Here is a 19,273-nt window from a genome sequence, read left to right as displayed (position 1 = left end):
AGGAGGCACGAGTTTGATCTCAGGGTTAGGAATATCCCCTGAACAAGGAAATGGCAACCTTCTCCAGTATTCTTGCCTGAGATATTCCATGGATGGAGGAGCCTGGCAGGCTGCAATCCATGGGCTTACAAAAGAGCCGGACACAACTTAGCAAATAAACAACATTGTCCTTGTTAAAGTATTATTTTCACCTTATTTTTAGCTAAACTTTTCTTTGTAAGTAACCACACGTGGCCTTATCCAAATAAAATGGTGCAGCAGATATTTGTCCTCCATGGGAATACAATGCATCATGCTCGTGCTGTTGTGTCCGACTCTCTGCAGCCCCATGGACTATAGCCCGCCAGGCTCCTCTGTCTGTGGAATTTTCTAGGCAAGAATACTGAAGTGTGTTGCCATTCCCTTCTCCAGGGCATCTTCCCAACCCAGGGATCTATTCCATGTCTCTTGCATCTCCTGCATTGGCAGAAAAACTAATGCTTTTGAACTGTGGTGTTGGAGAAGACTCTTGAGAGTCCCTTGAACTGCAAGGAGATCCAACCAGTCCATCCTAAAGGAGACCAGGCCTGGGTGTTCATTGGACGGACTGGTTGTTGAAGCTGAAACCAATACTTTGGCAACCTGATATGAAGAGCTGACTCATTTGAAAAGACTCTGATGCTGGGAAAGATTGAGGGCAGAAGGAGAAGGGGATGACAGAGGATGAGATGGTTGGATGGCATCACCGACTCGATGAACATGAATTTGGGTAGGCTCTGAGAGTTGGTGATGGACAGGGAGGCCTGGCTTGCTGCGTTTCATGGGGTCGCAAAGAGTGGGACATGACTGAGCAACTGAACTGAGCCACCTGGGAAGCCCAATACAATGCATAATTTAGTTAATCTAGGCTATCTTTCTATGAGAGGTGATTATTTTTATATTATGAAATGTGCTCACAGTAAAGGGAATCCATGCCAGACACCTTGGAGGCAGAAGGAGAACCACTTACCCAGCATATCACTGCTTCAGACCAACCTTGATGTGACTGTGTAGACACTCCTGCCCCAGGGGTGACTCATTTTAACTCAGGATCCCAATCATAACTTCACCTTTCTCTCACAAACACAGCCTTTACTGAAGATAACAGGACACATTGCCAGACTGAAAGGCCCACCCTCAACCCCTGTGAAAAATCCTTGAGAAACAGGCACTCTGCTCTTCCCTGTGAGAACTCTGACAGGACTGATACATTACCTGGATGAAATTAAGAAATATCAGGGGCAGCAAGTCATCCATATGCCCAATGTCTTTGGAGAAACGATTCAAAATTCTTCCTGCAAGAACAGGATACGAGAAATTACTCATTTCCTCAGGAGCTTTAAGAGAAATAATTCATGAACATATCAAAACAATATTTTTGAAGACTATGTATTTAGGGACTTCCCTGGTGGTACAGTGTCCCCAGTGTAGGGGACATGTGTTCAATCCCTCATCTGGGAAGATTCCACATGCCACAGAGCAACTAAGCCTGTGCACCACAACTACTGAAGCTCATGTGTCTAGAGCCTGAGCTCTGCAACAGAAAAAGCAACCACAATGTGAACCCCAGGCACTGCAATGAGGAGTAACCCTTGCTCGCTGTAACTAGAGAAAGCCCATGTGTGGCAACAAAGACCTAATACAACTAAAAATAAATAAATAAATCTTTAAAAAAATAAAGTACATGCATTAAATATTTAATATATTGGGCTTCCCCAGGGACTCAATGCTAAAGAATACATCTGCCAATGCAGGAGATATAAGAAACAGGGGTTCACCCTGGGTCAGGAAGATCCCCTGGAGGAGGAAATGGCAACCTGTTCCAGTATTCTTGCCTGGAAAATCCCATGGACAGAGGAGCCTGGCAGGCTACAGTCCATGGGACTACAAAAGAGTTGGTCATGACTTAGCAGTAAAACAACAACAAATTTAATATACTACAAATTCATATGAAATAAGCCAATGTCAGTGGTAAAAACAAAGACAAAATAGGATGATACCTGAGGAGAAACAAAAATACCACCAAATGGCATTGGGTGGGAAATTGAAACTTAGCCCTGTTTTTTTAAAGAATGGGGGAACCTTGTGGCAATATCAGGAAGAATTGGTGGATTTGAGAAAGTTCCCTCCCTTTAGATCCATCCCATCTAAGGCTCACTCCAAGTGCTAAATCTGTAAATAAACAGTTGTAAAATACCTAAGTTAATCCTAATTGTCACACAAATTTTGCTTTAATTATCAAGATTAATTTTACCAAGTGATGCTTTCTATAATAAACATTATTATATCCTCTCAGTATTTTTTTTTCCCTCCAGATGGTTCACAGCACCTCACATTTTGGGAAATTTTGGATTCTGGCCATTTCCAAGTTGTGAGTTTACTACTGTGATAATAAGTTGCTATTTTCAGAGGTGTACCAGGTGTGACAAGCAGAGACTTACAAATAAGCATCTAAGACAACCACAGGGATATGGGCAGAAAAACAGAAATATTACTAAATGACTAAGAATCACTTATTATTTATTTTATTTACCTTCTCAGAATCCACAGTAATAGTATGTCCTTAAGGCTGAAGGATAGAATATAGGAATTTCTGGTAAATATCTGGGGTAAACTAAAAATGTCACATCACTAAACAGAGGATGCTGCAGCCATCAGGACTCTGCAGCCACCCTTGCAAGAGTGGTGCACCCTGAGAAGCCTCAGGGTGAGAAAGAACAGGACACTGGCCCCAGACAGGGGAGGTGCACACCAAAGGAACTATAACAGGGAGGAACTAATTTGACTCCATGCTGGATCTGTTTCTTTGACCACTGCTAGTCATTGCTTTGGTCAGGGAACCCTGCCCCTCTGCCTGAATGTTAAACTAAAGTGGCTTTTTTCAGCTCACAGGGAGAAAATCTGACCCTCACCACCTGTCAATGGCTGCAGAAAAGAAAAAATGAACAAATACCCTCTTATTGTGCGAGATAAATGGCTTTTTGACTTTACTTTCTCACCTCCTCGTCTCTCTGTTCTATAAAAGAACCAGGCATCCAGATCCCAATAAGATGGCTATTTTGAGACATCAGTCTGCCATCTTCTCAGTCTGCCAGGTTTCCAAATAAAGTCATTATTCTTTGCCTTAACACATCATCTGTAAGACTTATCAGCATTGGGAGGCAAGCAGAGCGAGGTTGAACTTAGTAACAAGTAATACCACTCTGTGTGGTTCTTTCTTCATGTCATCACATTCCAGAAACAAAGATACCATAAACAATCTATTATAAATTCTACTTTTGATAACAGAACAGGGAAGAGTTCAAATTTAATATACCAATAAAAGAGTAAATAACTAGCCCCTAAACCTTTGGGTCTATCTTTGCAGTCCTTATTTGAGCTTCTATTTTCTTGAAGGGATGAAGTTCTGATAATAGACACATGAGGAGGAGAAAAGATACACACTGTGTATGCCTGCTGCTCTAAGATTAGTGACCTTAAAGATTTAAACTTGGTTCCAAATCCTTGAACAATAAATCAGCGTCTGGAGAAGCCTACAGGTCATCAAAAGCCTGGTTAACAGTGGTTACAAGCTGTGATAACAGAAATTCAGTCCCACCTGATGCTCCCAAATGTACAACTGTAGTTTCCACATTAATAGGAAAAGTAGAGCAACTTCACAGCCATAATAACAAAGGTTCTTCCAATTACTTCCTCACACCATTCGTAATAAAATGAGATTGTGTGGGCCTCTGCAGTTTACCATCCTGTGCTCCTCACAGTGCCTGGACTAAAGAACATGTGTTGAATAAATCTGCACAAGATGCTGCACTAAACAGTCTTATTTAATCCTCACAACAGTCTTGTGAAACAAAAATTCCATTTCACAGGAGAGAAGTTCCCAGACACCATGTTGACATCCTCACTGAGGTTCACTAGGCACTGACCCTGTGCTAAGCACTGGAATGTATTAACCTGCTTCATGCCCACAACATCAAGATATCAGTAAGTGTGTGAATAGTATCCTCATTTTATAGGTAAGAAAATTGAGACACAGAGAAATTAAATAACTAACATAGCTAAGAAAATTGAGACACAGAGAAATTAAATAACTAACATATAAATATTAACATAACTATAACTGGCTATTACTATTAGTAACTATCTTCAGGACTGAACCAAGAAAGTTGGCTCCAGAGTCCATACTTATGACCATGACAACATCCTTCCTGGAGATTTGCCTGCCCAGTAGTCTCTACCTACTTTGATCTTGATCACACAGCTAGTTGATGGCCAGGCCAAGGCTACTGCTGTCCTCCCTCCAGTCACATCCCTGCCTCAACCTGTCCTTTCAATCATGACCTGCAAAAACAAAGCCACTCTGGGCCTCAGCACAAGTCTAACCAGCTGAATAGAGTGGGTATGTGCACTGATGAACTAGCTTTTCATAGGAACCCAGGTCAGGAGGCTACCTTCCAAAGCAAGACAAGTTGAAGGCCTCAGGGTGGAGGAAGCAACCACTGGGAACCCTTCAGGGACACTCTTACTTAATAAAGAAGATGCACCTGCTACATACCATAAGACATCTTTAATGTAACCAAAAGTCCATTGTAAAACTAGAGAGTTGATTTTATTGAAGAGGATGTTTACATTTCACTGATTTTGTATTTTAATTAATCTTACATTACCATTTAGGTAAGACTCAAAATATGAGCACATGTCAGAGCTCTGTGGTCCCAGAAATGGATGGGCAATGAAAGAAAGAAACACACAGCCTGTCTTCTGTAGAGATGTTCCTGGAAGATGGTCCTTCCTAGTTAGCTTAACACCATGTAACACAGCCAATGTTTTAACAACTAGTCAAAAACATCTCAACACATTTTCATCATATGTTGGGTGTTTCATATGCCACATAACAAATGGACTCCTAAATCATCCTGCAAAGTAAACATTCATGTAATTTTAGAGACATGCATAAATTGGAATAAAAGCTTATATGTTCCTATATTCAGATTTTCTCTGGTAGGAAAAATTACCAGTGAAGCTTTTTGTAGGAAATGAATAAACATACACAGTGATTTTCTTCCAAGCATCTCTTCCACTTTCAAATATGAAAATGCAAATAGGCACTTAATGTGTTAACAAGACATTCATTAAGAAATTTGGTGTCTTACTTACCTATTGGATTTTTATGGAAGAACAACACTGGAGCTCTTAAAATGGACTCCAACATTTTGTTGTGCAAAGCTTGTGAAGAATTAACAAGGATGTAGAATATCAACAGAGACCTTGTGATGCCCAAAAGGACAGTAGACACAGTTAACCCTGAAATGAAGAAGCATCATTCAGCACAAGATCTCTGTCTTATCCTCAATCATGCTAGAGCATGGCAGGCAGTTTAAAAAGATACTGTGCATTTTATTCTATAAATAAAATTTGTATAGAGATTTACATATATACAGAATAAAAAACAGGTTATCTAAGAGTTATCTAAGAGTTTAATGCTTTCAAAAATATATTTATAAAGAAAAATATGAAAATCACTATTTTCCTCCCACTAAATACAAACAACATGGGGGAAAAATCATGTGTAAGCTACAGCTTCATTCTAGGCTTGCCTAATTCAATTACAAGTTCTAATAAAACTTATAAGAAAGATAATTATACAAGTAGCTGATCTTCCTTTCTCCACATTTCAAATCTCATTATTTACAACATGTCCCATAATCTAAAAGTAAGGTATACTTTGGTGAAAGTGAAAGTGTTAGTTGCTCAGTCAAGTCATACTCTTTGCGACTCCATGGACTGAAACCCCCAGGCTCCTCTATCCATGGAATTCTTCAGGCAAGAATACTGGAGTGAGTTTCTATTCCTTTCTCCAGTACTTTGCTACCAGCACATGAATTAACAGGGAAAAGGAGACATGATCTACCATTTCCTTGTAATTTACAAGGAAATATACTTCCATGTAAAGTATCTTTTTAAGAACTTATTGTATAACACAGGAAACTCTACTTAACATTCTGTGGTGAGCTAATTGGGAAGGAAATCCAAAGAGAGGATATATGTTCAACTGGTTCACTTGGCTGTACAACAGAAATTAACACAACATTGGAAAGCAACTATAATAAAAATTAATAAAAATTTAAAATATTAAAAATAAACTAGCTACTTTCATGCCCAAGTAGCTATAAAAAGCATGAAAAGACCATGTTAAGTTGCAAGTGGACAATCTCTTTCATAACTGAACTGCAAGAAACTACAAATTATATTTTGACATGAGATAATCTAAACAAGATAATCTAATCTCTCACTATTTATAGAACCCCAAAGCATTTGTCATAATCATTTAAAGTTATGCCTTATCAATGACATAAATGAGCACTACTATGCATATAAAAATTAAAATAGCCCTCCAAACATCTCTTCAACTCACAATGCTATATACAGTGGGTAAAATTCGACAACATATATTCCACCAAGTACTTTTTTCCATTCAGCTGCCACATCAGTGTTATTTAAATTCTGAAAACTGGTTATATTCTTGAATTCCATCAACAGGCATTTGCCTTAGCCCACACTCCTATATGAATGTGTAACAGAATCCCATCCATCTTCTTTAAGCCCTCATTGTCCATCAATTCAGAAGGTAAACAGCTGGTAGATTCAAGTTTTTTATCAAGTGATCAATAAAATAAATACAAAATTTCAATGAGTGGATTTTTATATAACTTAAAGGTCTGTCTAGTCAAGGTTATGGTTTTTCCATGACCATGTATGGATGTGAGAGTTGGACTGTGAAGAAAGCTGAGCACTGAAGAATTGATGCTTTTGAACTGTGGTGTTGGAGAAGACTCTTGAGAGTCCCTTGGACTGCAAGGAGATCCAACCAGTCCATCCTAAAGGAGATCAGTTCTGAGTGTTCATTGGAAGGACTGATGCTAAAGCTGAAGCTCCAATACTTTGGCCACTTCATGCGAAGAAGTGGAAAAGACCCTGATGCTGGAAGGGATTGGGAGCAGGAGGAGAAGAGGAAGACAGAGGATGAGATGGCTGGATGGCATCACCGACTTGATGGACATGAGTTTGGGTAAACTCCGGGGGTTGGTGATGGACAGGGAGGTCTGGCATGCTGAGATTCATGGGGTCACAAAGAGTCGGACACGACTGAGTGACTGAACTGAACTGAATTCTTTGTAGAAAGATTTTCTAAGCATTTCCTGTGAGGATATTTAAATTTTTACTTATTTAAAAAAATTATTGGAGTATAGTTGCCTTACAATGTTGTGTTAGTTTCTGCTGTTCAACAAAGTAAATCAGCTATATGCATACATATAACCCTTGCCTCTTGGACCTCCTTTCCCCCATCCCTCCCCTCTAGGTCATCACAGAGCACTGAGCTGAGCACCCTGTGCTATACAGCAGCTTCCCACTCACTATCTGTTTTACACATGGTAGTGTATATATGCCAATCCTAGTGTTCCAATTCATCTCCCTCACTTCCCCACTCCTGCTCTGTGTCCAAACATCTATTCTCTACATCTACAACTCTTCATTCCCTGCAAATAAGTTCATCTGTACCATTTTTCTCGATTCCATGTTGTTGCTCAGTTACCAAGTCGCATTCAACACTTCATAACCCCATTAACTGCAGCACGCCAGGCTTCCCTGTCCCTCACCATCTCCCAGAGTTTACCCAAGTTCATGAATTGGTGATGACATCCAACCAGCTCATCCTTTGTCACCCTGTTGTCCTTCTGCCTTCAACCTTTCCCAGCATCAGGTTCTTTTCCAGTGAGTCAGCTGCTTGCATCAGGAGGCCAAAGAATTGGAGCTTCAGCTTCAGCATCAGTACTTCCAATGAGTATTCAGGTTGATTTCCTCTAAGACAGATTGTTTTGATCTCCCTGCTGTCCAAGAGACTCTCAATCTCAAGTCTTCTCTAACACCACAGTTCTAAAGCATCAATTCTTCAGTGTTCAGCCTTCTTTATAGTCCAGCTCTCACATCCGTACATGACTCCTAGAAAGACCATAGCCTTGAGTATATGGCCCTTTGTCAGCAAAGTGATGTCACTGCTTTTTAACACACTGTCTAGATTTGTCATAGCTTTCCTGCCAAGAAGCAATTGTCTTCTAATTTCATGGCTGCAGTCACCATCTGCAGTGATTTTAGAGCCCAAGAAGAGGAAATCTGTTACTTTCCCCTTCTGTTTGCCATGAAGTGATGGGACTGGATCCCATGATCTTAGTTGTTGTTTTTTTTCTTTTTAACATTCAGTTTTAGAGGCTCTTTACTTCTTTTTTGCTTTCTGCCATTAGAGTGGTATCACCCACATATCTGAGGTTGATATTCTCCAGCATTCTTGATTCCAGTGTAACCCATCCAGCCTGGCATTTCATCCAGCCTGTGTATAAGTTAAATAAACGGGGTAACAATAGACAGTCTTGTTATACTCATTTCTCAATCTTGAACCAATCAGTTGTTCCATACAGGGTTCTAACTGTTGCTTCTTGACCTGCATACAGGTTTCTCAGGAGACAGGTAAGAAGGTCTGGTATTCCCATCTCTTTAAGAGTTTTCCATAGTTTGTTATGACAAACACAAAGGCTTTAGCTTAGTTAGTGAAACAGAGGTAGATGCTTTTCTGGCATTCCCTTGCTTTCTCTATGATCCAGCCAATGTTGGCAATTTGATCTCTGGTTTCTCTGCCTTTTCTAAATGCATCTTGAACATCTGGAAGTTCTCAGTTCATATGATGCTGAAACATAGCTTGAAGGATTTTGAGCATAACGTTAGTAGCATGGGAGATGAGTGCAATTGTCTGGTGGATTGAACATTCTTTAGTACTGCCCTTCTTGGGAATTGGGATGAGGATTGACTTTTTCCAGTCCTGTGGCCACTGCTGGGTTTTCAAAATTTGCTGACATATTGAGTGCAGCAATTTAAATCTTTTAGGATTTTAAATAGCTCTGCTGGAATTCCATCACCTCTAGAAGCAGCTATGCTTCATAAGGCTTACTTGACTTCACACTCCAGAATGTCTGACTCTGAGTGAGACACTACATCATGGTGATTATCCAGGTCATTAAGATTTTTATTATATAGTTCTTCTGTGTATTCTTCCATCTCTTCTTGATATCTTCTGCTTCGGTTAGCTCTTTATCATTTCTGTCCTTTATTGTGCCCATCTTCAGATGAAATGTTCCTTTGATACTTCCAAGTTTCTTGAAGATATCTCTAGCCTTAACCTGTCTGTTGTTTTTCCTCTATTTCTTTGTATTGTCCATTGAAGAAGGGCTTCTAATCTCTCCTTGCTATTCTCTGGAACTCTGCATTTAGTTCTAGGAGGGCTTCTAGGTCTTCATAGAACTGATCAACTTCAGCTTCTTCGGCATCAGTGGTTGGAGCATAGACTTGTATTACTGAGATATTGAATGACTTGTCTTGGAAATGAACCAAGATCATTCTGTCATTTTTAAGGTTGAACCCAAGAACGGCATTTTGGACTCTTATTGATTATGAGGGCTATTCCATTTCTTCTAAGCAATTCTTGCCCACAGTAGTAGATATAATGGTCATCTGAATTAAATTCACCCATTCCCGTCCATTTTAGTTCACTGATTCCTAAGATGTCCATGTTTACTCTTACCATCTCCTGCTTGACCATATCCAATTTACCTTGATTCATGGATCTAACATTCAAAGTTCCTGTGCAATACTGTTCTTTACAGCAGAAGATTTTACTTTCCCCAACAGACACATCCACAACTGAGCATCGTTTCCACTTTGACCCAGATACTTCATTCTATCTGGAGCTATTAGTGGTTGTCTTCTGCTCTTCCCCAGTAGCTTATTGGACACCTTCTGACCTGGGGGGCTAATCTTTTGGTGTTATATCTTTTTGCCTTTTTATGCAGTTCATGGGTTTCTCATGGCTAGTACACTGGAGTGGTTTGCCATTCTCTCCTCCAGTGGATTACATTTTGTCAGAACTCTCCACTATGACCTGTCTGTCTTAGGTGGCCCTACAAGGCATAGCTCATAGCTTCATTGAGTTATGCAAGCCCCTTCACCATGACAAGGCAGTGATCCATGACGAGGCTAGATTTCATATATATGCATTAATACAAGGATTTTTTCTGTTTCTGACTTACTTTATTTTGTATGACAGATTCTAGGTCTATCCACCTCTCAACAAATGACCCAATCTCATTCCTTTCTATGAATAAGTAATATTCCAGTGTACTTGTGTGTTAGTCATTCAGTCATGTCCAACTCTTTGCAACCCCATGGACTGTAGCCTGCCAGGTTCCTCTGTCCATAGAATTCTCTGAGCACAAAATACTGGAATGGGTTGCCACTCCCTTATCCAGGGATTGTTCCTGACCCAGGGATGAAACTCAGGTCTTCAGCATTGCAGGCAAATTCTTTACCATTTGAGCTACCTGGGGAGCCACCCTCCCCTGATCCAGTGTATATATGTATCACAAATGAGATGAAAAGGCAGCCCTGAGAATGGGAGAAAGTAATTACAAAATAAGTAACTAACCAAGGATTAATCTCCACAATATACAAACAGCTCATGCAGCTCAATGTCAAAAAAACCAAACAACCCAATATAAAAATAGGCCGAAGACCTATATAGAACTTTCTCCAAAGAAGACATACAGATGGTCAACAGGCACATGGAAAGATGCTCAATATTGTTATTTGAGAAATGCAGATCAAAATTATAATAAAGTATTACCTCATACAAGTCAGAATGGCCCTCATAAAAAAATATACAAACAATAAATGCTAGAGAAGGTATGGAAAAAGAGAACCTTCTTGCATTGTTAGTAGGAATGTAAATTGCTACAGTCATTATGGAGAACAGTATGTAGGTTCCTTAAAAAATTGAAAATAGAACTACCATATGACCCAGCAATCCCACTACTGGGCATATACCCTAAGAAAACCATAATTCAAAAAGACACATGCACCCGTGTTCATAGCAACACTATTTACAAAAGCTAGGACATAGAAGCAACCTAAACGTCCATCAACAGATGAATGGATAAAGAAAGCATTTAAAATTTTTATTAAAGATATCGTTTAAATATATATTAATATATATTAATTATATTATATTTTAATATATTAATTAACATATATTAATTATATATTAATAATTATAATTAACAATTATATAATAATTAATGTTAATATATTAATTTTATATAATTAATATATAAATATAATAATTAATAATAATATTAACTTATATATCCTAAATACTCTTGTGACTAGAGAGAGTCATGTTAATAGTTAATTAGTCTGGAAAGCCAAATTTTGAATTAATCACACAGTTGAGGAGGCGATAACACGGTGATCTCAGGGTAAGAAAGAGAACGAATCCTAATTCCAGACACTGGACTTTCCCTGCTTAGCTTCTCAAGTAATGAGTGAAGCCCAAGAGATGAGCAGTGTGGAAAGGGGAGCCTGGCATACCTGGGAGGGAGTAATGCTTTTATTTGCAGCCCAGGCTGCCAGAGGATTTCAGCCAAGATCAATAAAAGTCGGGCTTATTCAGACAGAATTGGAACAACCTGAAACACAGGGTGGGGATTTATTTCTATTCCTTGCCCATCCATATAATGATATAAGATTTAGCTAAAAGCACTTATTAGAATACACAGTAGCTACATATTTCCAGTGGCTGATTTTCTCAATATGCAATCCTGGTTTAACTACCAAAATTCAGTATGGAACAAGTTAAGAGTCTTCATTCAACCTTTTTTCTTCTAGTAGATCTTTAAAATATTTATTCTAATTAATTCACAGAGTAAATGCGATTCAGATACTTAATCTATTAAGGCATTACTGAGTTTCTCTGGAAGCCCTCTTGCTCATACAGACTCACTGTAAGCACCTTAAACTCTGGTATTATAGAGCATATGACTCAACTTTACCTGAATAAACTCCTAAGTACCAGTTCAGAATGAATACTACATCTTCATCTTCTTTTACATATACCCCAAAATACAGTTCATTTTGTACATTTGCCCTATGGAATAGGAAGTAAAAAATATTACACTATAGATAAACATAGAATTTACACAAATATCACAAAAAAATTACCTCAATTCAAGAAATGTATATTATGCTGGAAAGTGTTTCCCAACTGAAAGACCCTGTGTGTACCTCCCTTTTAAAAATCTGAATCACAACTTTCAGTTTTCAAAATTATCTGGGTAGACAGACTTAGAAAATGAACTTATGGTTGCCAAGAGAAAGGATAGTTAGGATGTTTGGATGCTCATCCACACACTGCTATATATAAAACAGGGAACCAACAAGGGCTTATTGTATAACACATGGAATTCTGCCCAATGTTATGTGGCAGCCTGGATGGGAGGGAATTTTGGGGGAGAATGGATACATGTATGTGTATGGCTGCATCCCTTCACTGTTCATATGAAACTGTCACAACATTGTTGATCAGCCATATCCCAAAACAACATTAAAAGTTCAAAAAAAGAAAAGAAAAATTGTCTGTGAAGAATCTATCACATACTACCCACGGGAACTTTCATTTTTCTTTAGGGAAACTACGTGAGGGTCAGAAGAGGAGGCTGAACTAGCCCCATCTCCACCCCTGACTCTGTGGGAAAGTGAGGTTCATGTAAAATTCACAGCACTTTAGGTCAGACCAGGAATCACTCACCAGTATGCCAGCCACCAGTCCTGCAGGGCGTAGGTGATCTGGAGCAGGAAACACAGTCACTCAGACACTGACGTCACTGAGCCTCACCCCCACTCACAGGATGGGGGAGGGGAAGGCTCCAGGACACGGAGGCGGTCCTTCCAGCTCAGGTCTGCGCCAAGCCCCTCACCCCGATGACCACAGGTCAGGGGAAGGCACCTTACATGTTAATATCTTTAAAAGAAATCCCCTTTTCCCTAGAAGACTTTGCTCCCCAAATATAATGTACTTCAATGCAAATCCAAGTGGACTCCAAAGTCAGTAATAACAGAACAAATGTTGGGATTTTTCAAAGCAAAAAGCTTGACAGGTACAGTGATGGTCAGTTCTGGGTGTCAGCTTGGCTGGGCCAATCTCCAGTGATTCAATTAAATACTCGTCTAGATGTTGCTGTGAAGGTATTTTGTGGATGTGACTCACATCCATCATCAGAACTTAAGTAGAGATCATTCTCAACACTGTGGTTGCCTCATCCAGTCAATCAATGGCCCTTAGAGCAAAATCTGAGATAGCCTGGAGGAGGAAGAAATCCTGTCTCAAGACAGCAGGGTCAGCTCCTGCCTGAGGTTCCAGCCTGCAGGCCTGCCTTTCTGATCTCACATTCACCAAGTTAGGCCCACAACTGCATGAGTCAAGTCTTTGAGATAAATCTCTTAATACAAATATTTTAAAATAATTATAAAATACAGTATAAATAGTATGTAAATATCAAGTCAAGTACACAAACCAAAATAAACGCCCTTACGTACCTGAGCTGCGATGTTTACTAGAATAAGGAAAATGATGACAGACCAGTCAGCACCACCTGTGAAGTAATTCTTATAGGTCTTAAAACCAACTTTTCCTTCCAAATGGTCCTCTAGAGGTAGTGTAACCTGTATATTCTCAGTCTAGAAGTGGAAAATGGCAGTGAGAGGTGAAATTTTAAAAAATGAACCCCAAATTTCAAGAGTTCAACAATGTCTTCCACTGCAAATCTGTGTGAATCAGACATATCCCACACACTGGTAGAAGTGCAGGATAGTCCATCTCCATATGGGTGTGGGAATATCTGGCCAAATCATATCTGTGTTTACCCCTGGACCCAGCCATTCCACTCATAGGAATCTATGAGAAATAATGAAACTCATTCACATGAGGTTATTCACTGTCGGAGAGCTTTGCCTAAAATAGCACATGACTCAACACACACACAACAAAATCAATTAATGTATAATGTAAAAACTTCCTCTAAAATAACAGACACAATGATATGGAGCTAATGTATCCCTCTAGATGACTGTGTCATTCATTCATAGAAATATAAAACATACTTGGGGCTCAAAACATTAGCCAAATCCAATAAACTGAGTTCACAGAGAGTAAGAGTAAATAGGAGTTTACATAGCACGTTGCAAGCATATCACCTGAATCTATTTGGTTCCTAAATTTCAGAGAGTGATTCCTGAGTTTAGAAAGTGAACAACTAATCCAAATACTTATCAGAATCATCCAGGCTCCTGGGTTTGGATATCAAGGAATATCTGTGTATATTTTTAAGGGAGATCTAGTGCATTTCTGCAATTCTGTCTGGAGGACTTAGAATGCATTATAGAGTCACAGGAGGCTAGGATGTCCTCAGCTCTACCCCGGGCACTGGGATTCAAGGTCGATAAGGTGTGGTTCTCAGTTTTGAAGGGTAATAAAGGAGGATGGGAACTAACAGCAAAGTGTCTACTGTGTGTCAGGTCCTTTGCACATGTTACTTCTGACCTATCACAAACCATCTGACACCGAGGCAAGATAATACCATCAGTCAGATGCAGTGCTAGGACATTCCAACATACAGGAAAAGTAGCTGATTTAACGTGGCAACAGCAGGACTCAATCTAAGGGGGTCTTCACATTAAGTCTCTGGATGCATAAAGGAAGCCGGGGGCAACCAGCATGAGTAGGATGTAACTAAGGTAAACTGAAGGGTTCTCAAATAGTGTGAGCCACATTCACTCAGAAATTCATAGCAGTGCAACCACTACTGATCTCCATAAGATTCTCCATCCTACACTCAAAGGGGAACCTCAAGCAGGCTTGCTCCCCTCATGCTCTTCTAACTCTACCAATTCCATGGAACAAGACTTTGGGAAACTTGGTGTCTACTTTGGGACAAATGAAGATGTCATGAGCAGAGCAGACTGAAGGTCCTTGAGACCACCAAGAGCAGACAGACTCGGGTGTGTTGCAGGATGAGAAACTCACTTCTTGGTCCTCTTGAGCCATATCTTTCAAAGAGGGCCTGGGAGACTGGAGAGACTGAACCAAAGACTCAGAGATCACAGTGGGAGTTTCTGGAACTGCAGATGGTTCAGACTGCTCATTGCCCTTCTCAAAAAGGGAAAAAATATCGATCCTGGATTTCAGGAACTCAGAGTAAGTTCCTATTTCCACCGTTATCCCCTAAAATAAAAAATTTGAGAGAAATTAATTTATATTTGATAATGTTAAACCAACCTAAATACTAATGAAGAAAAGTTATCTGGTCTTAAATTATGATTTTTGAAACAAAAAGATGATGCCTGGGTCTAGAATTCTTGTTGAGAAATCTAGCTCAGTCAACTCAGTATGGAACTAAGCATTGGGTTCTCTGCCAAACCCTGTCCCTGTGTTAGGTGCTGGGGGATATGAAAGAAACATGTGTTCATGTGTTAAAAATGGAGGCCACTGACATGACTACCCTGGGCACTTAGGGAGGATCAGGACAGTCTTTTTAGACAACATGGGAATTGAGAGTAGTCTCATATGATAATTATAGGAAAGAAATTTATATTTAACCCAGAGTGGGCACAAGTACATCTGCATACACGTAAGAGTCACTCATTAAATCTTCACTGCCCACTGTCACTGTCACACTGTCACGTGCCCAGCCGGGATAATAGGAACCAGCCCCGGACAGAAAACCCATGAGAGGCCTCTCCTTGGTCTACAACTGCCCCCACACACTCAGCAAGTTCCCAACTGAAAATTCAGTATTCCACCTGATAAAGTAATTAAACGCCTTGGGCCTGGGGTGGCTCTGAAGCCTTGGCAGTCTGTGTCCACAAACCAAAACCTAAGCCAGAATCAATGCACTCAGATCCGAGAAAAAACTTAGGAATGATCAACCACAATCAGCCAACTAGGCTTCCCCAAATCAAACAACTGCTTAAAATACAGCCAATCAAATAATTTTCTTTGAACACATGTGACATATCCTTGCACAGTTTCTCTCCCTTACGAAGTCATATAAAATAATGTCTACAGATATTTTACTATTTTCTGACCCCATGAAACCAGACTCAGCTGATTCCCTCAGTAGCAAGTAAAACATTAGGGGAAAAAAATCTCAGGATGCAAAACTCATCAAATGAGCAGCTCTGGTTGAGGCAACTCAGGTGGAAGGAGATGACCAGGACCCTCACTGGGACCCCTCTCACCCTTTCCCCTGAGGGGGTCCACTGCGAGAAATGCAGGGAAGCATCAGAGTACCATCTGATACTGCAGAACTAGAAAATGATGCAGGATATATTGTGTCGTGTTCCACTTGGGAGGCGAAATTCACACACCTCTTTAGTGAAATTACCACTCAACACATCAAATCTGTAATATGCAAATTTAAATGACTGGTGGTACAAAGACAGAAATTTCACTCAACAGCCAAGCACTGACAATTCCAGGGGCATGAAGGGACAGCCATGCCCCATCTGCTGTGAGAGAGGGACCTGACAGTGAGGATGGACCCCAACTCATGCAGGGGTGCTCACCAGTAGACAAATAGTTGTTTTATTAGTACTAAAGTTGCGGGTAGTATCCTCAAAGGAAGCACTAAGGGGACCCCAAAACATTTAGAGATAGGCTAAATAGGTTATAATCCTGCCCACTGATCCTGTGCTCATAACACAGTCAACATTGGGGTTGACACACTAGAATCGCCTCCTCTGCACGTGAAATCAACTGCTCTCAAACTTGAGAATCCTTCAGTTCAGTTCAATCATTCAGTCGTGTACGACTCTTTGTGACCCCATGAATCACAGCACGCCAAGCCTCCCTGTCAATCACCAACACCCAGAGTTTACACAAACTCATGCCCATCGAGTCGGTGATGCCATCCAGCCATCTCATCCTATGTCGTCCCCTTCTCCTCCTACCCCCAATCCCTCCCAGCATCAGAGTCTTTTCCAATGAGTTAACTCTTCAAATGAGGTAGCCAAAGTACTGGAGTTTCAGCTTCAGCATCAGTCCTTCCAATGAACACCCAGGACTAATCTCCTTTAGGATGGACTGGTTGGATCTCCTTGCAGTCCAAGGGACTCTCAAGAGTCTTCTCCAATGCCACAGTTCAAAAATATCAATTTTTCAGCACTCAGCTTTCTTCACAATCCAATTCTCACATTGATACATGACCACTGGAAAAACCATAGCCTTGACCAGATGGACCTTTGTCACAAAGTAATGTCTCTGCTTTTTAATATACTATCTAGCTTGGTCATAACTTTCTTTCCAAGGAGTGAGCGTCTTTTAATTTCATGGCTGCAATCAGCATCTGCAGTGATTTTGGAGCCCCCCCAAATAAAGTCTGACACTGTTTCCACTGTTTCCCCATCTATTTCCCATGAAGTGATGGGACCAGATGCCATGATCTTAGTTTTCCGAATGTTAAGCCTCAAACCAACTTTTTCACTCCCCTCTTTCACTTTCATCAAGAGGCTTTTTAGTTCCTCTTCACTCTCTGCCATAAGGGTGGTGTCATCTGCATATCTGAGGTTATTGATAATTCTCCCGGCAATCTTGATTCCAGCTTGTGCTTCATCCAGCCCAGCGTTTCTCATGATGTACTCTGCATATAAGTTAATTAAGCAGGGTGACAATATACAGCCTTGACATACTCCTTTTCCTATTTGGAACCAGTCTGCTGTTCCATGTCCGGTTCTAACTTTTGCTTCCCGACCTGCATAAAGGTTTCTCAACAGGCAGGTCAGGTGGTCTGGTATTCCCATCTCTTTCAGAATTTTCCACAGTTTATTGTGATCCAAAGAGTCGAAGGCTTTGGCATAGTCAATAAAGCGGAAATAGATGTTTTTCTAGAAGTCTCCTGCTTTTTTGATGATCCAGTGTATATTGACAATTTGATCTCTGGTTCCTCTGTCTTTTCTAAAACCAGCTTGAACATCAGTAAGTTCTCGGTTCATGTATTGCTGAAGCCTGGCTTGGAGAATTTTGAGCATTACTTTACTAGCGTGTGAGCTGAGTGCAATTGTGTGGTAGTTGGAGCATTCTTTGGGATTGCCTTTCTTAGGGATTGGAATGAAGACTGGCCTTTTCCAGTCCTGTGACCACTGCTGAGTTTTCCAAATTTGCTGGCATATTGAGTGCAGCACTTTTACAGCATCATCTTTCAGGATTTGAAATAGCTCAACTGGAATTACATCACATCCACTAGATCTGTTGGTAATGATGCTTTCTAAGACCCACTTGACTTCACATTCCAGGATGTCTGGCTCTAGGTTAGTGATCACACCATTGTGATTATCTGGGTCATGAAGATCTTTTTTGTACAGTTCTTCTGTGTATTCTTGCCACCTCTTCTTAATATCTTCTGCTTCTGTTTGGTCCATACAATTTCTGTCCTTTATCGAACTCATCTTTGCATGAAATGTTCCCTTGATATCTCTAATTTTCTTGAAGAGATCTCTAGTCTTTCCCATTTTGTTGTTTTTGTCTCTTTCTTTGCATTGATCACTGAGGAAGGCTTTCTTATCTCTCCTGGCTATTCTTTGGAACTGTGCATTCAAATGGGAATATCTTTCCTTTTCTCCTTTGCTTTTCACTTCTCTTCTTTTCACAGCTATTTGTAAGGTCTCCTCAGACAACCATTTTACCTTTTTCATTTCTTTTTCATGGGGATGGTCTTGATCCCTGTCTCCTGTACAATGTCATGAACCTCCATCCATAGTTCATCAGGCTCTCTGTCTATCAGATCTAGTCCCTTAAATTTATTTGTCACTTCCACTGTATAGTCATAAGGGATTTGATTTAGGTCATACCTGAATGGTCTAGTGGTTTTCCCTACTTTCTTCAGTTTAAGTCTGAATTTGGCAATTAGGAGTTCATGATCTGAGCCTAGTCAGCTCCTGGTCTTGTTTTTGCTGACTGTATAGAGCTTCTCCATCTTTGGTTGCAAAGAACGTAATCAATCTGAATTCAGTGTTGACCATCTGGTGATGTTCATGTGTAGAGTCTTCTCTTGTGTTGTTGGAAGAGGGTGTTTGCTATAACCAGTGCATTCTCTTGGTAAAACTCTATTAACCTTTGCCCTGCTTCATTCCGTACTCCAATGTCAAATTTGCCTGTTATTCCATGCGCTTCTTGACTTCCTACTTTTGCATTCCAGTCCCCTATCATGAAAAGGACATCTTTTTTGGGTGTTAGTTCTGATAGGTCTTGTAGGTCTTCATAGAACCATTCAACTTCAGCTTCTTCAGTATTACTGGTTGGGGCATAGGCTTGGATTATCGT

At 40.2% G+C, this 19,273-nt stretch overlaps 1 protein-coding gene across 1 annotated transcript in view; it reads right to left on the bottom strand.

Annotated features, from left to right (window-relative positions):
* LOC136144259 (ATP-binding cassette sub-family C member 4-like) overlaps positions 1-19,273 on the bottom strand; it is a 167,867-nt gene that overhangs the window by 79,387 nt on the left and 69,207 nt on the right. Inside the window, exons 15-20 of the mRNA XM_065902006.1 lie at positions 14,981-15,178; positions 13,495-13,635; positions 12,707-12,744; positions 11,952-12,046; positions 5,176-5,322; positions 1,234-1,313 (exon numbers count right to left, since the gene is read on the bottom strand). Coding sequence (XP_065758078.1) covers positions 1,234-1,313; positions 5,176-5,322; positions 11,952-12,046; positions 12,707-12,744; positions 13,495-13,635; positions 14,981-15,178 — 699 coding nt within the window. The remainder of the gene's footprint in view (positions 1-1,233; positions 1,314-5,175; positions 5,323-11,951; positions 12,047-12,706; positions 12,745-13,494; positions 13,636-14,980; positions 15,179-19,273) is intronic.

Source organism: Muntiacus reevesi, chromosome 11 (genome assembly GCF_963930625.1).
Source record: "Muntiacus reevesi chromosome 11, mMunRee1.1, whole genome shotgun sequence".
NCBI lineage: Eukaryota > Metazoa > Chordata > Mammalia > Artiodactyla > Cervidae > Muntiacus > Muntiacus reevesi.
Note: the sequence above shows the minus strand (reverse complement) of the source record. Positions and strands in the feature narration are given on the sequence as shown.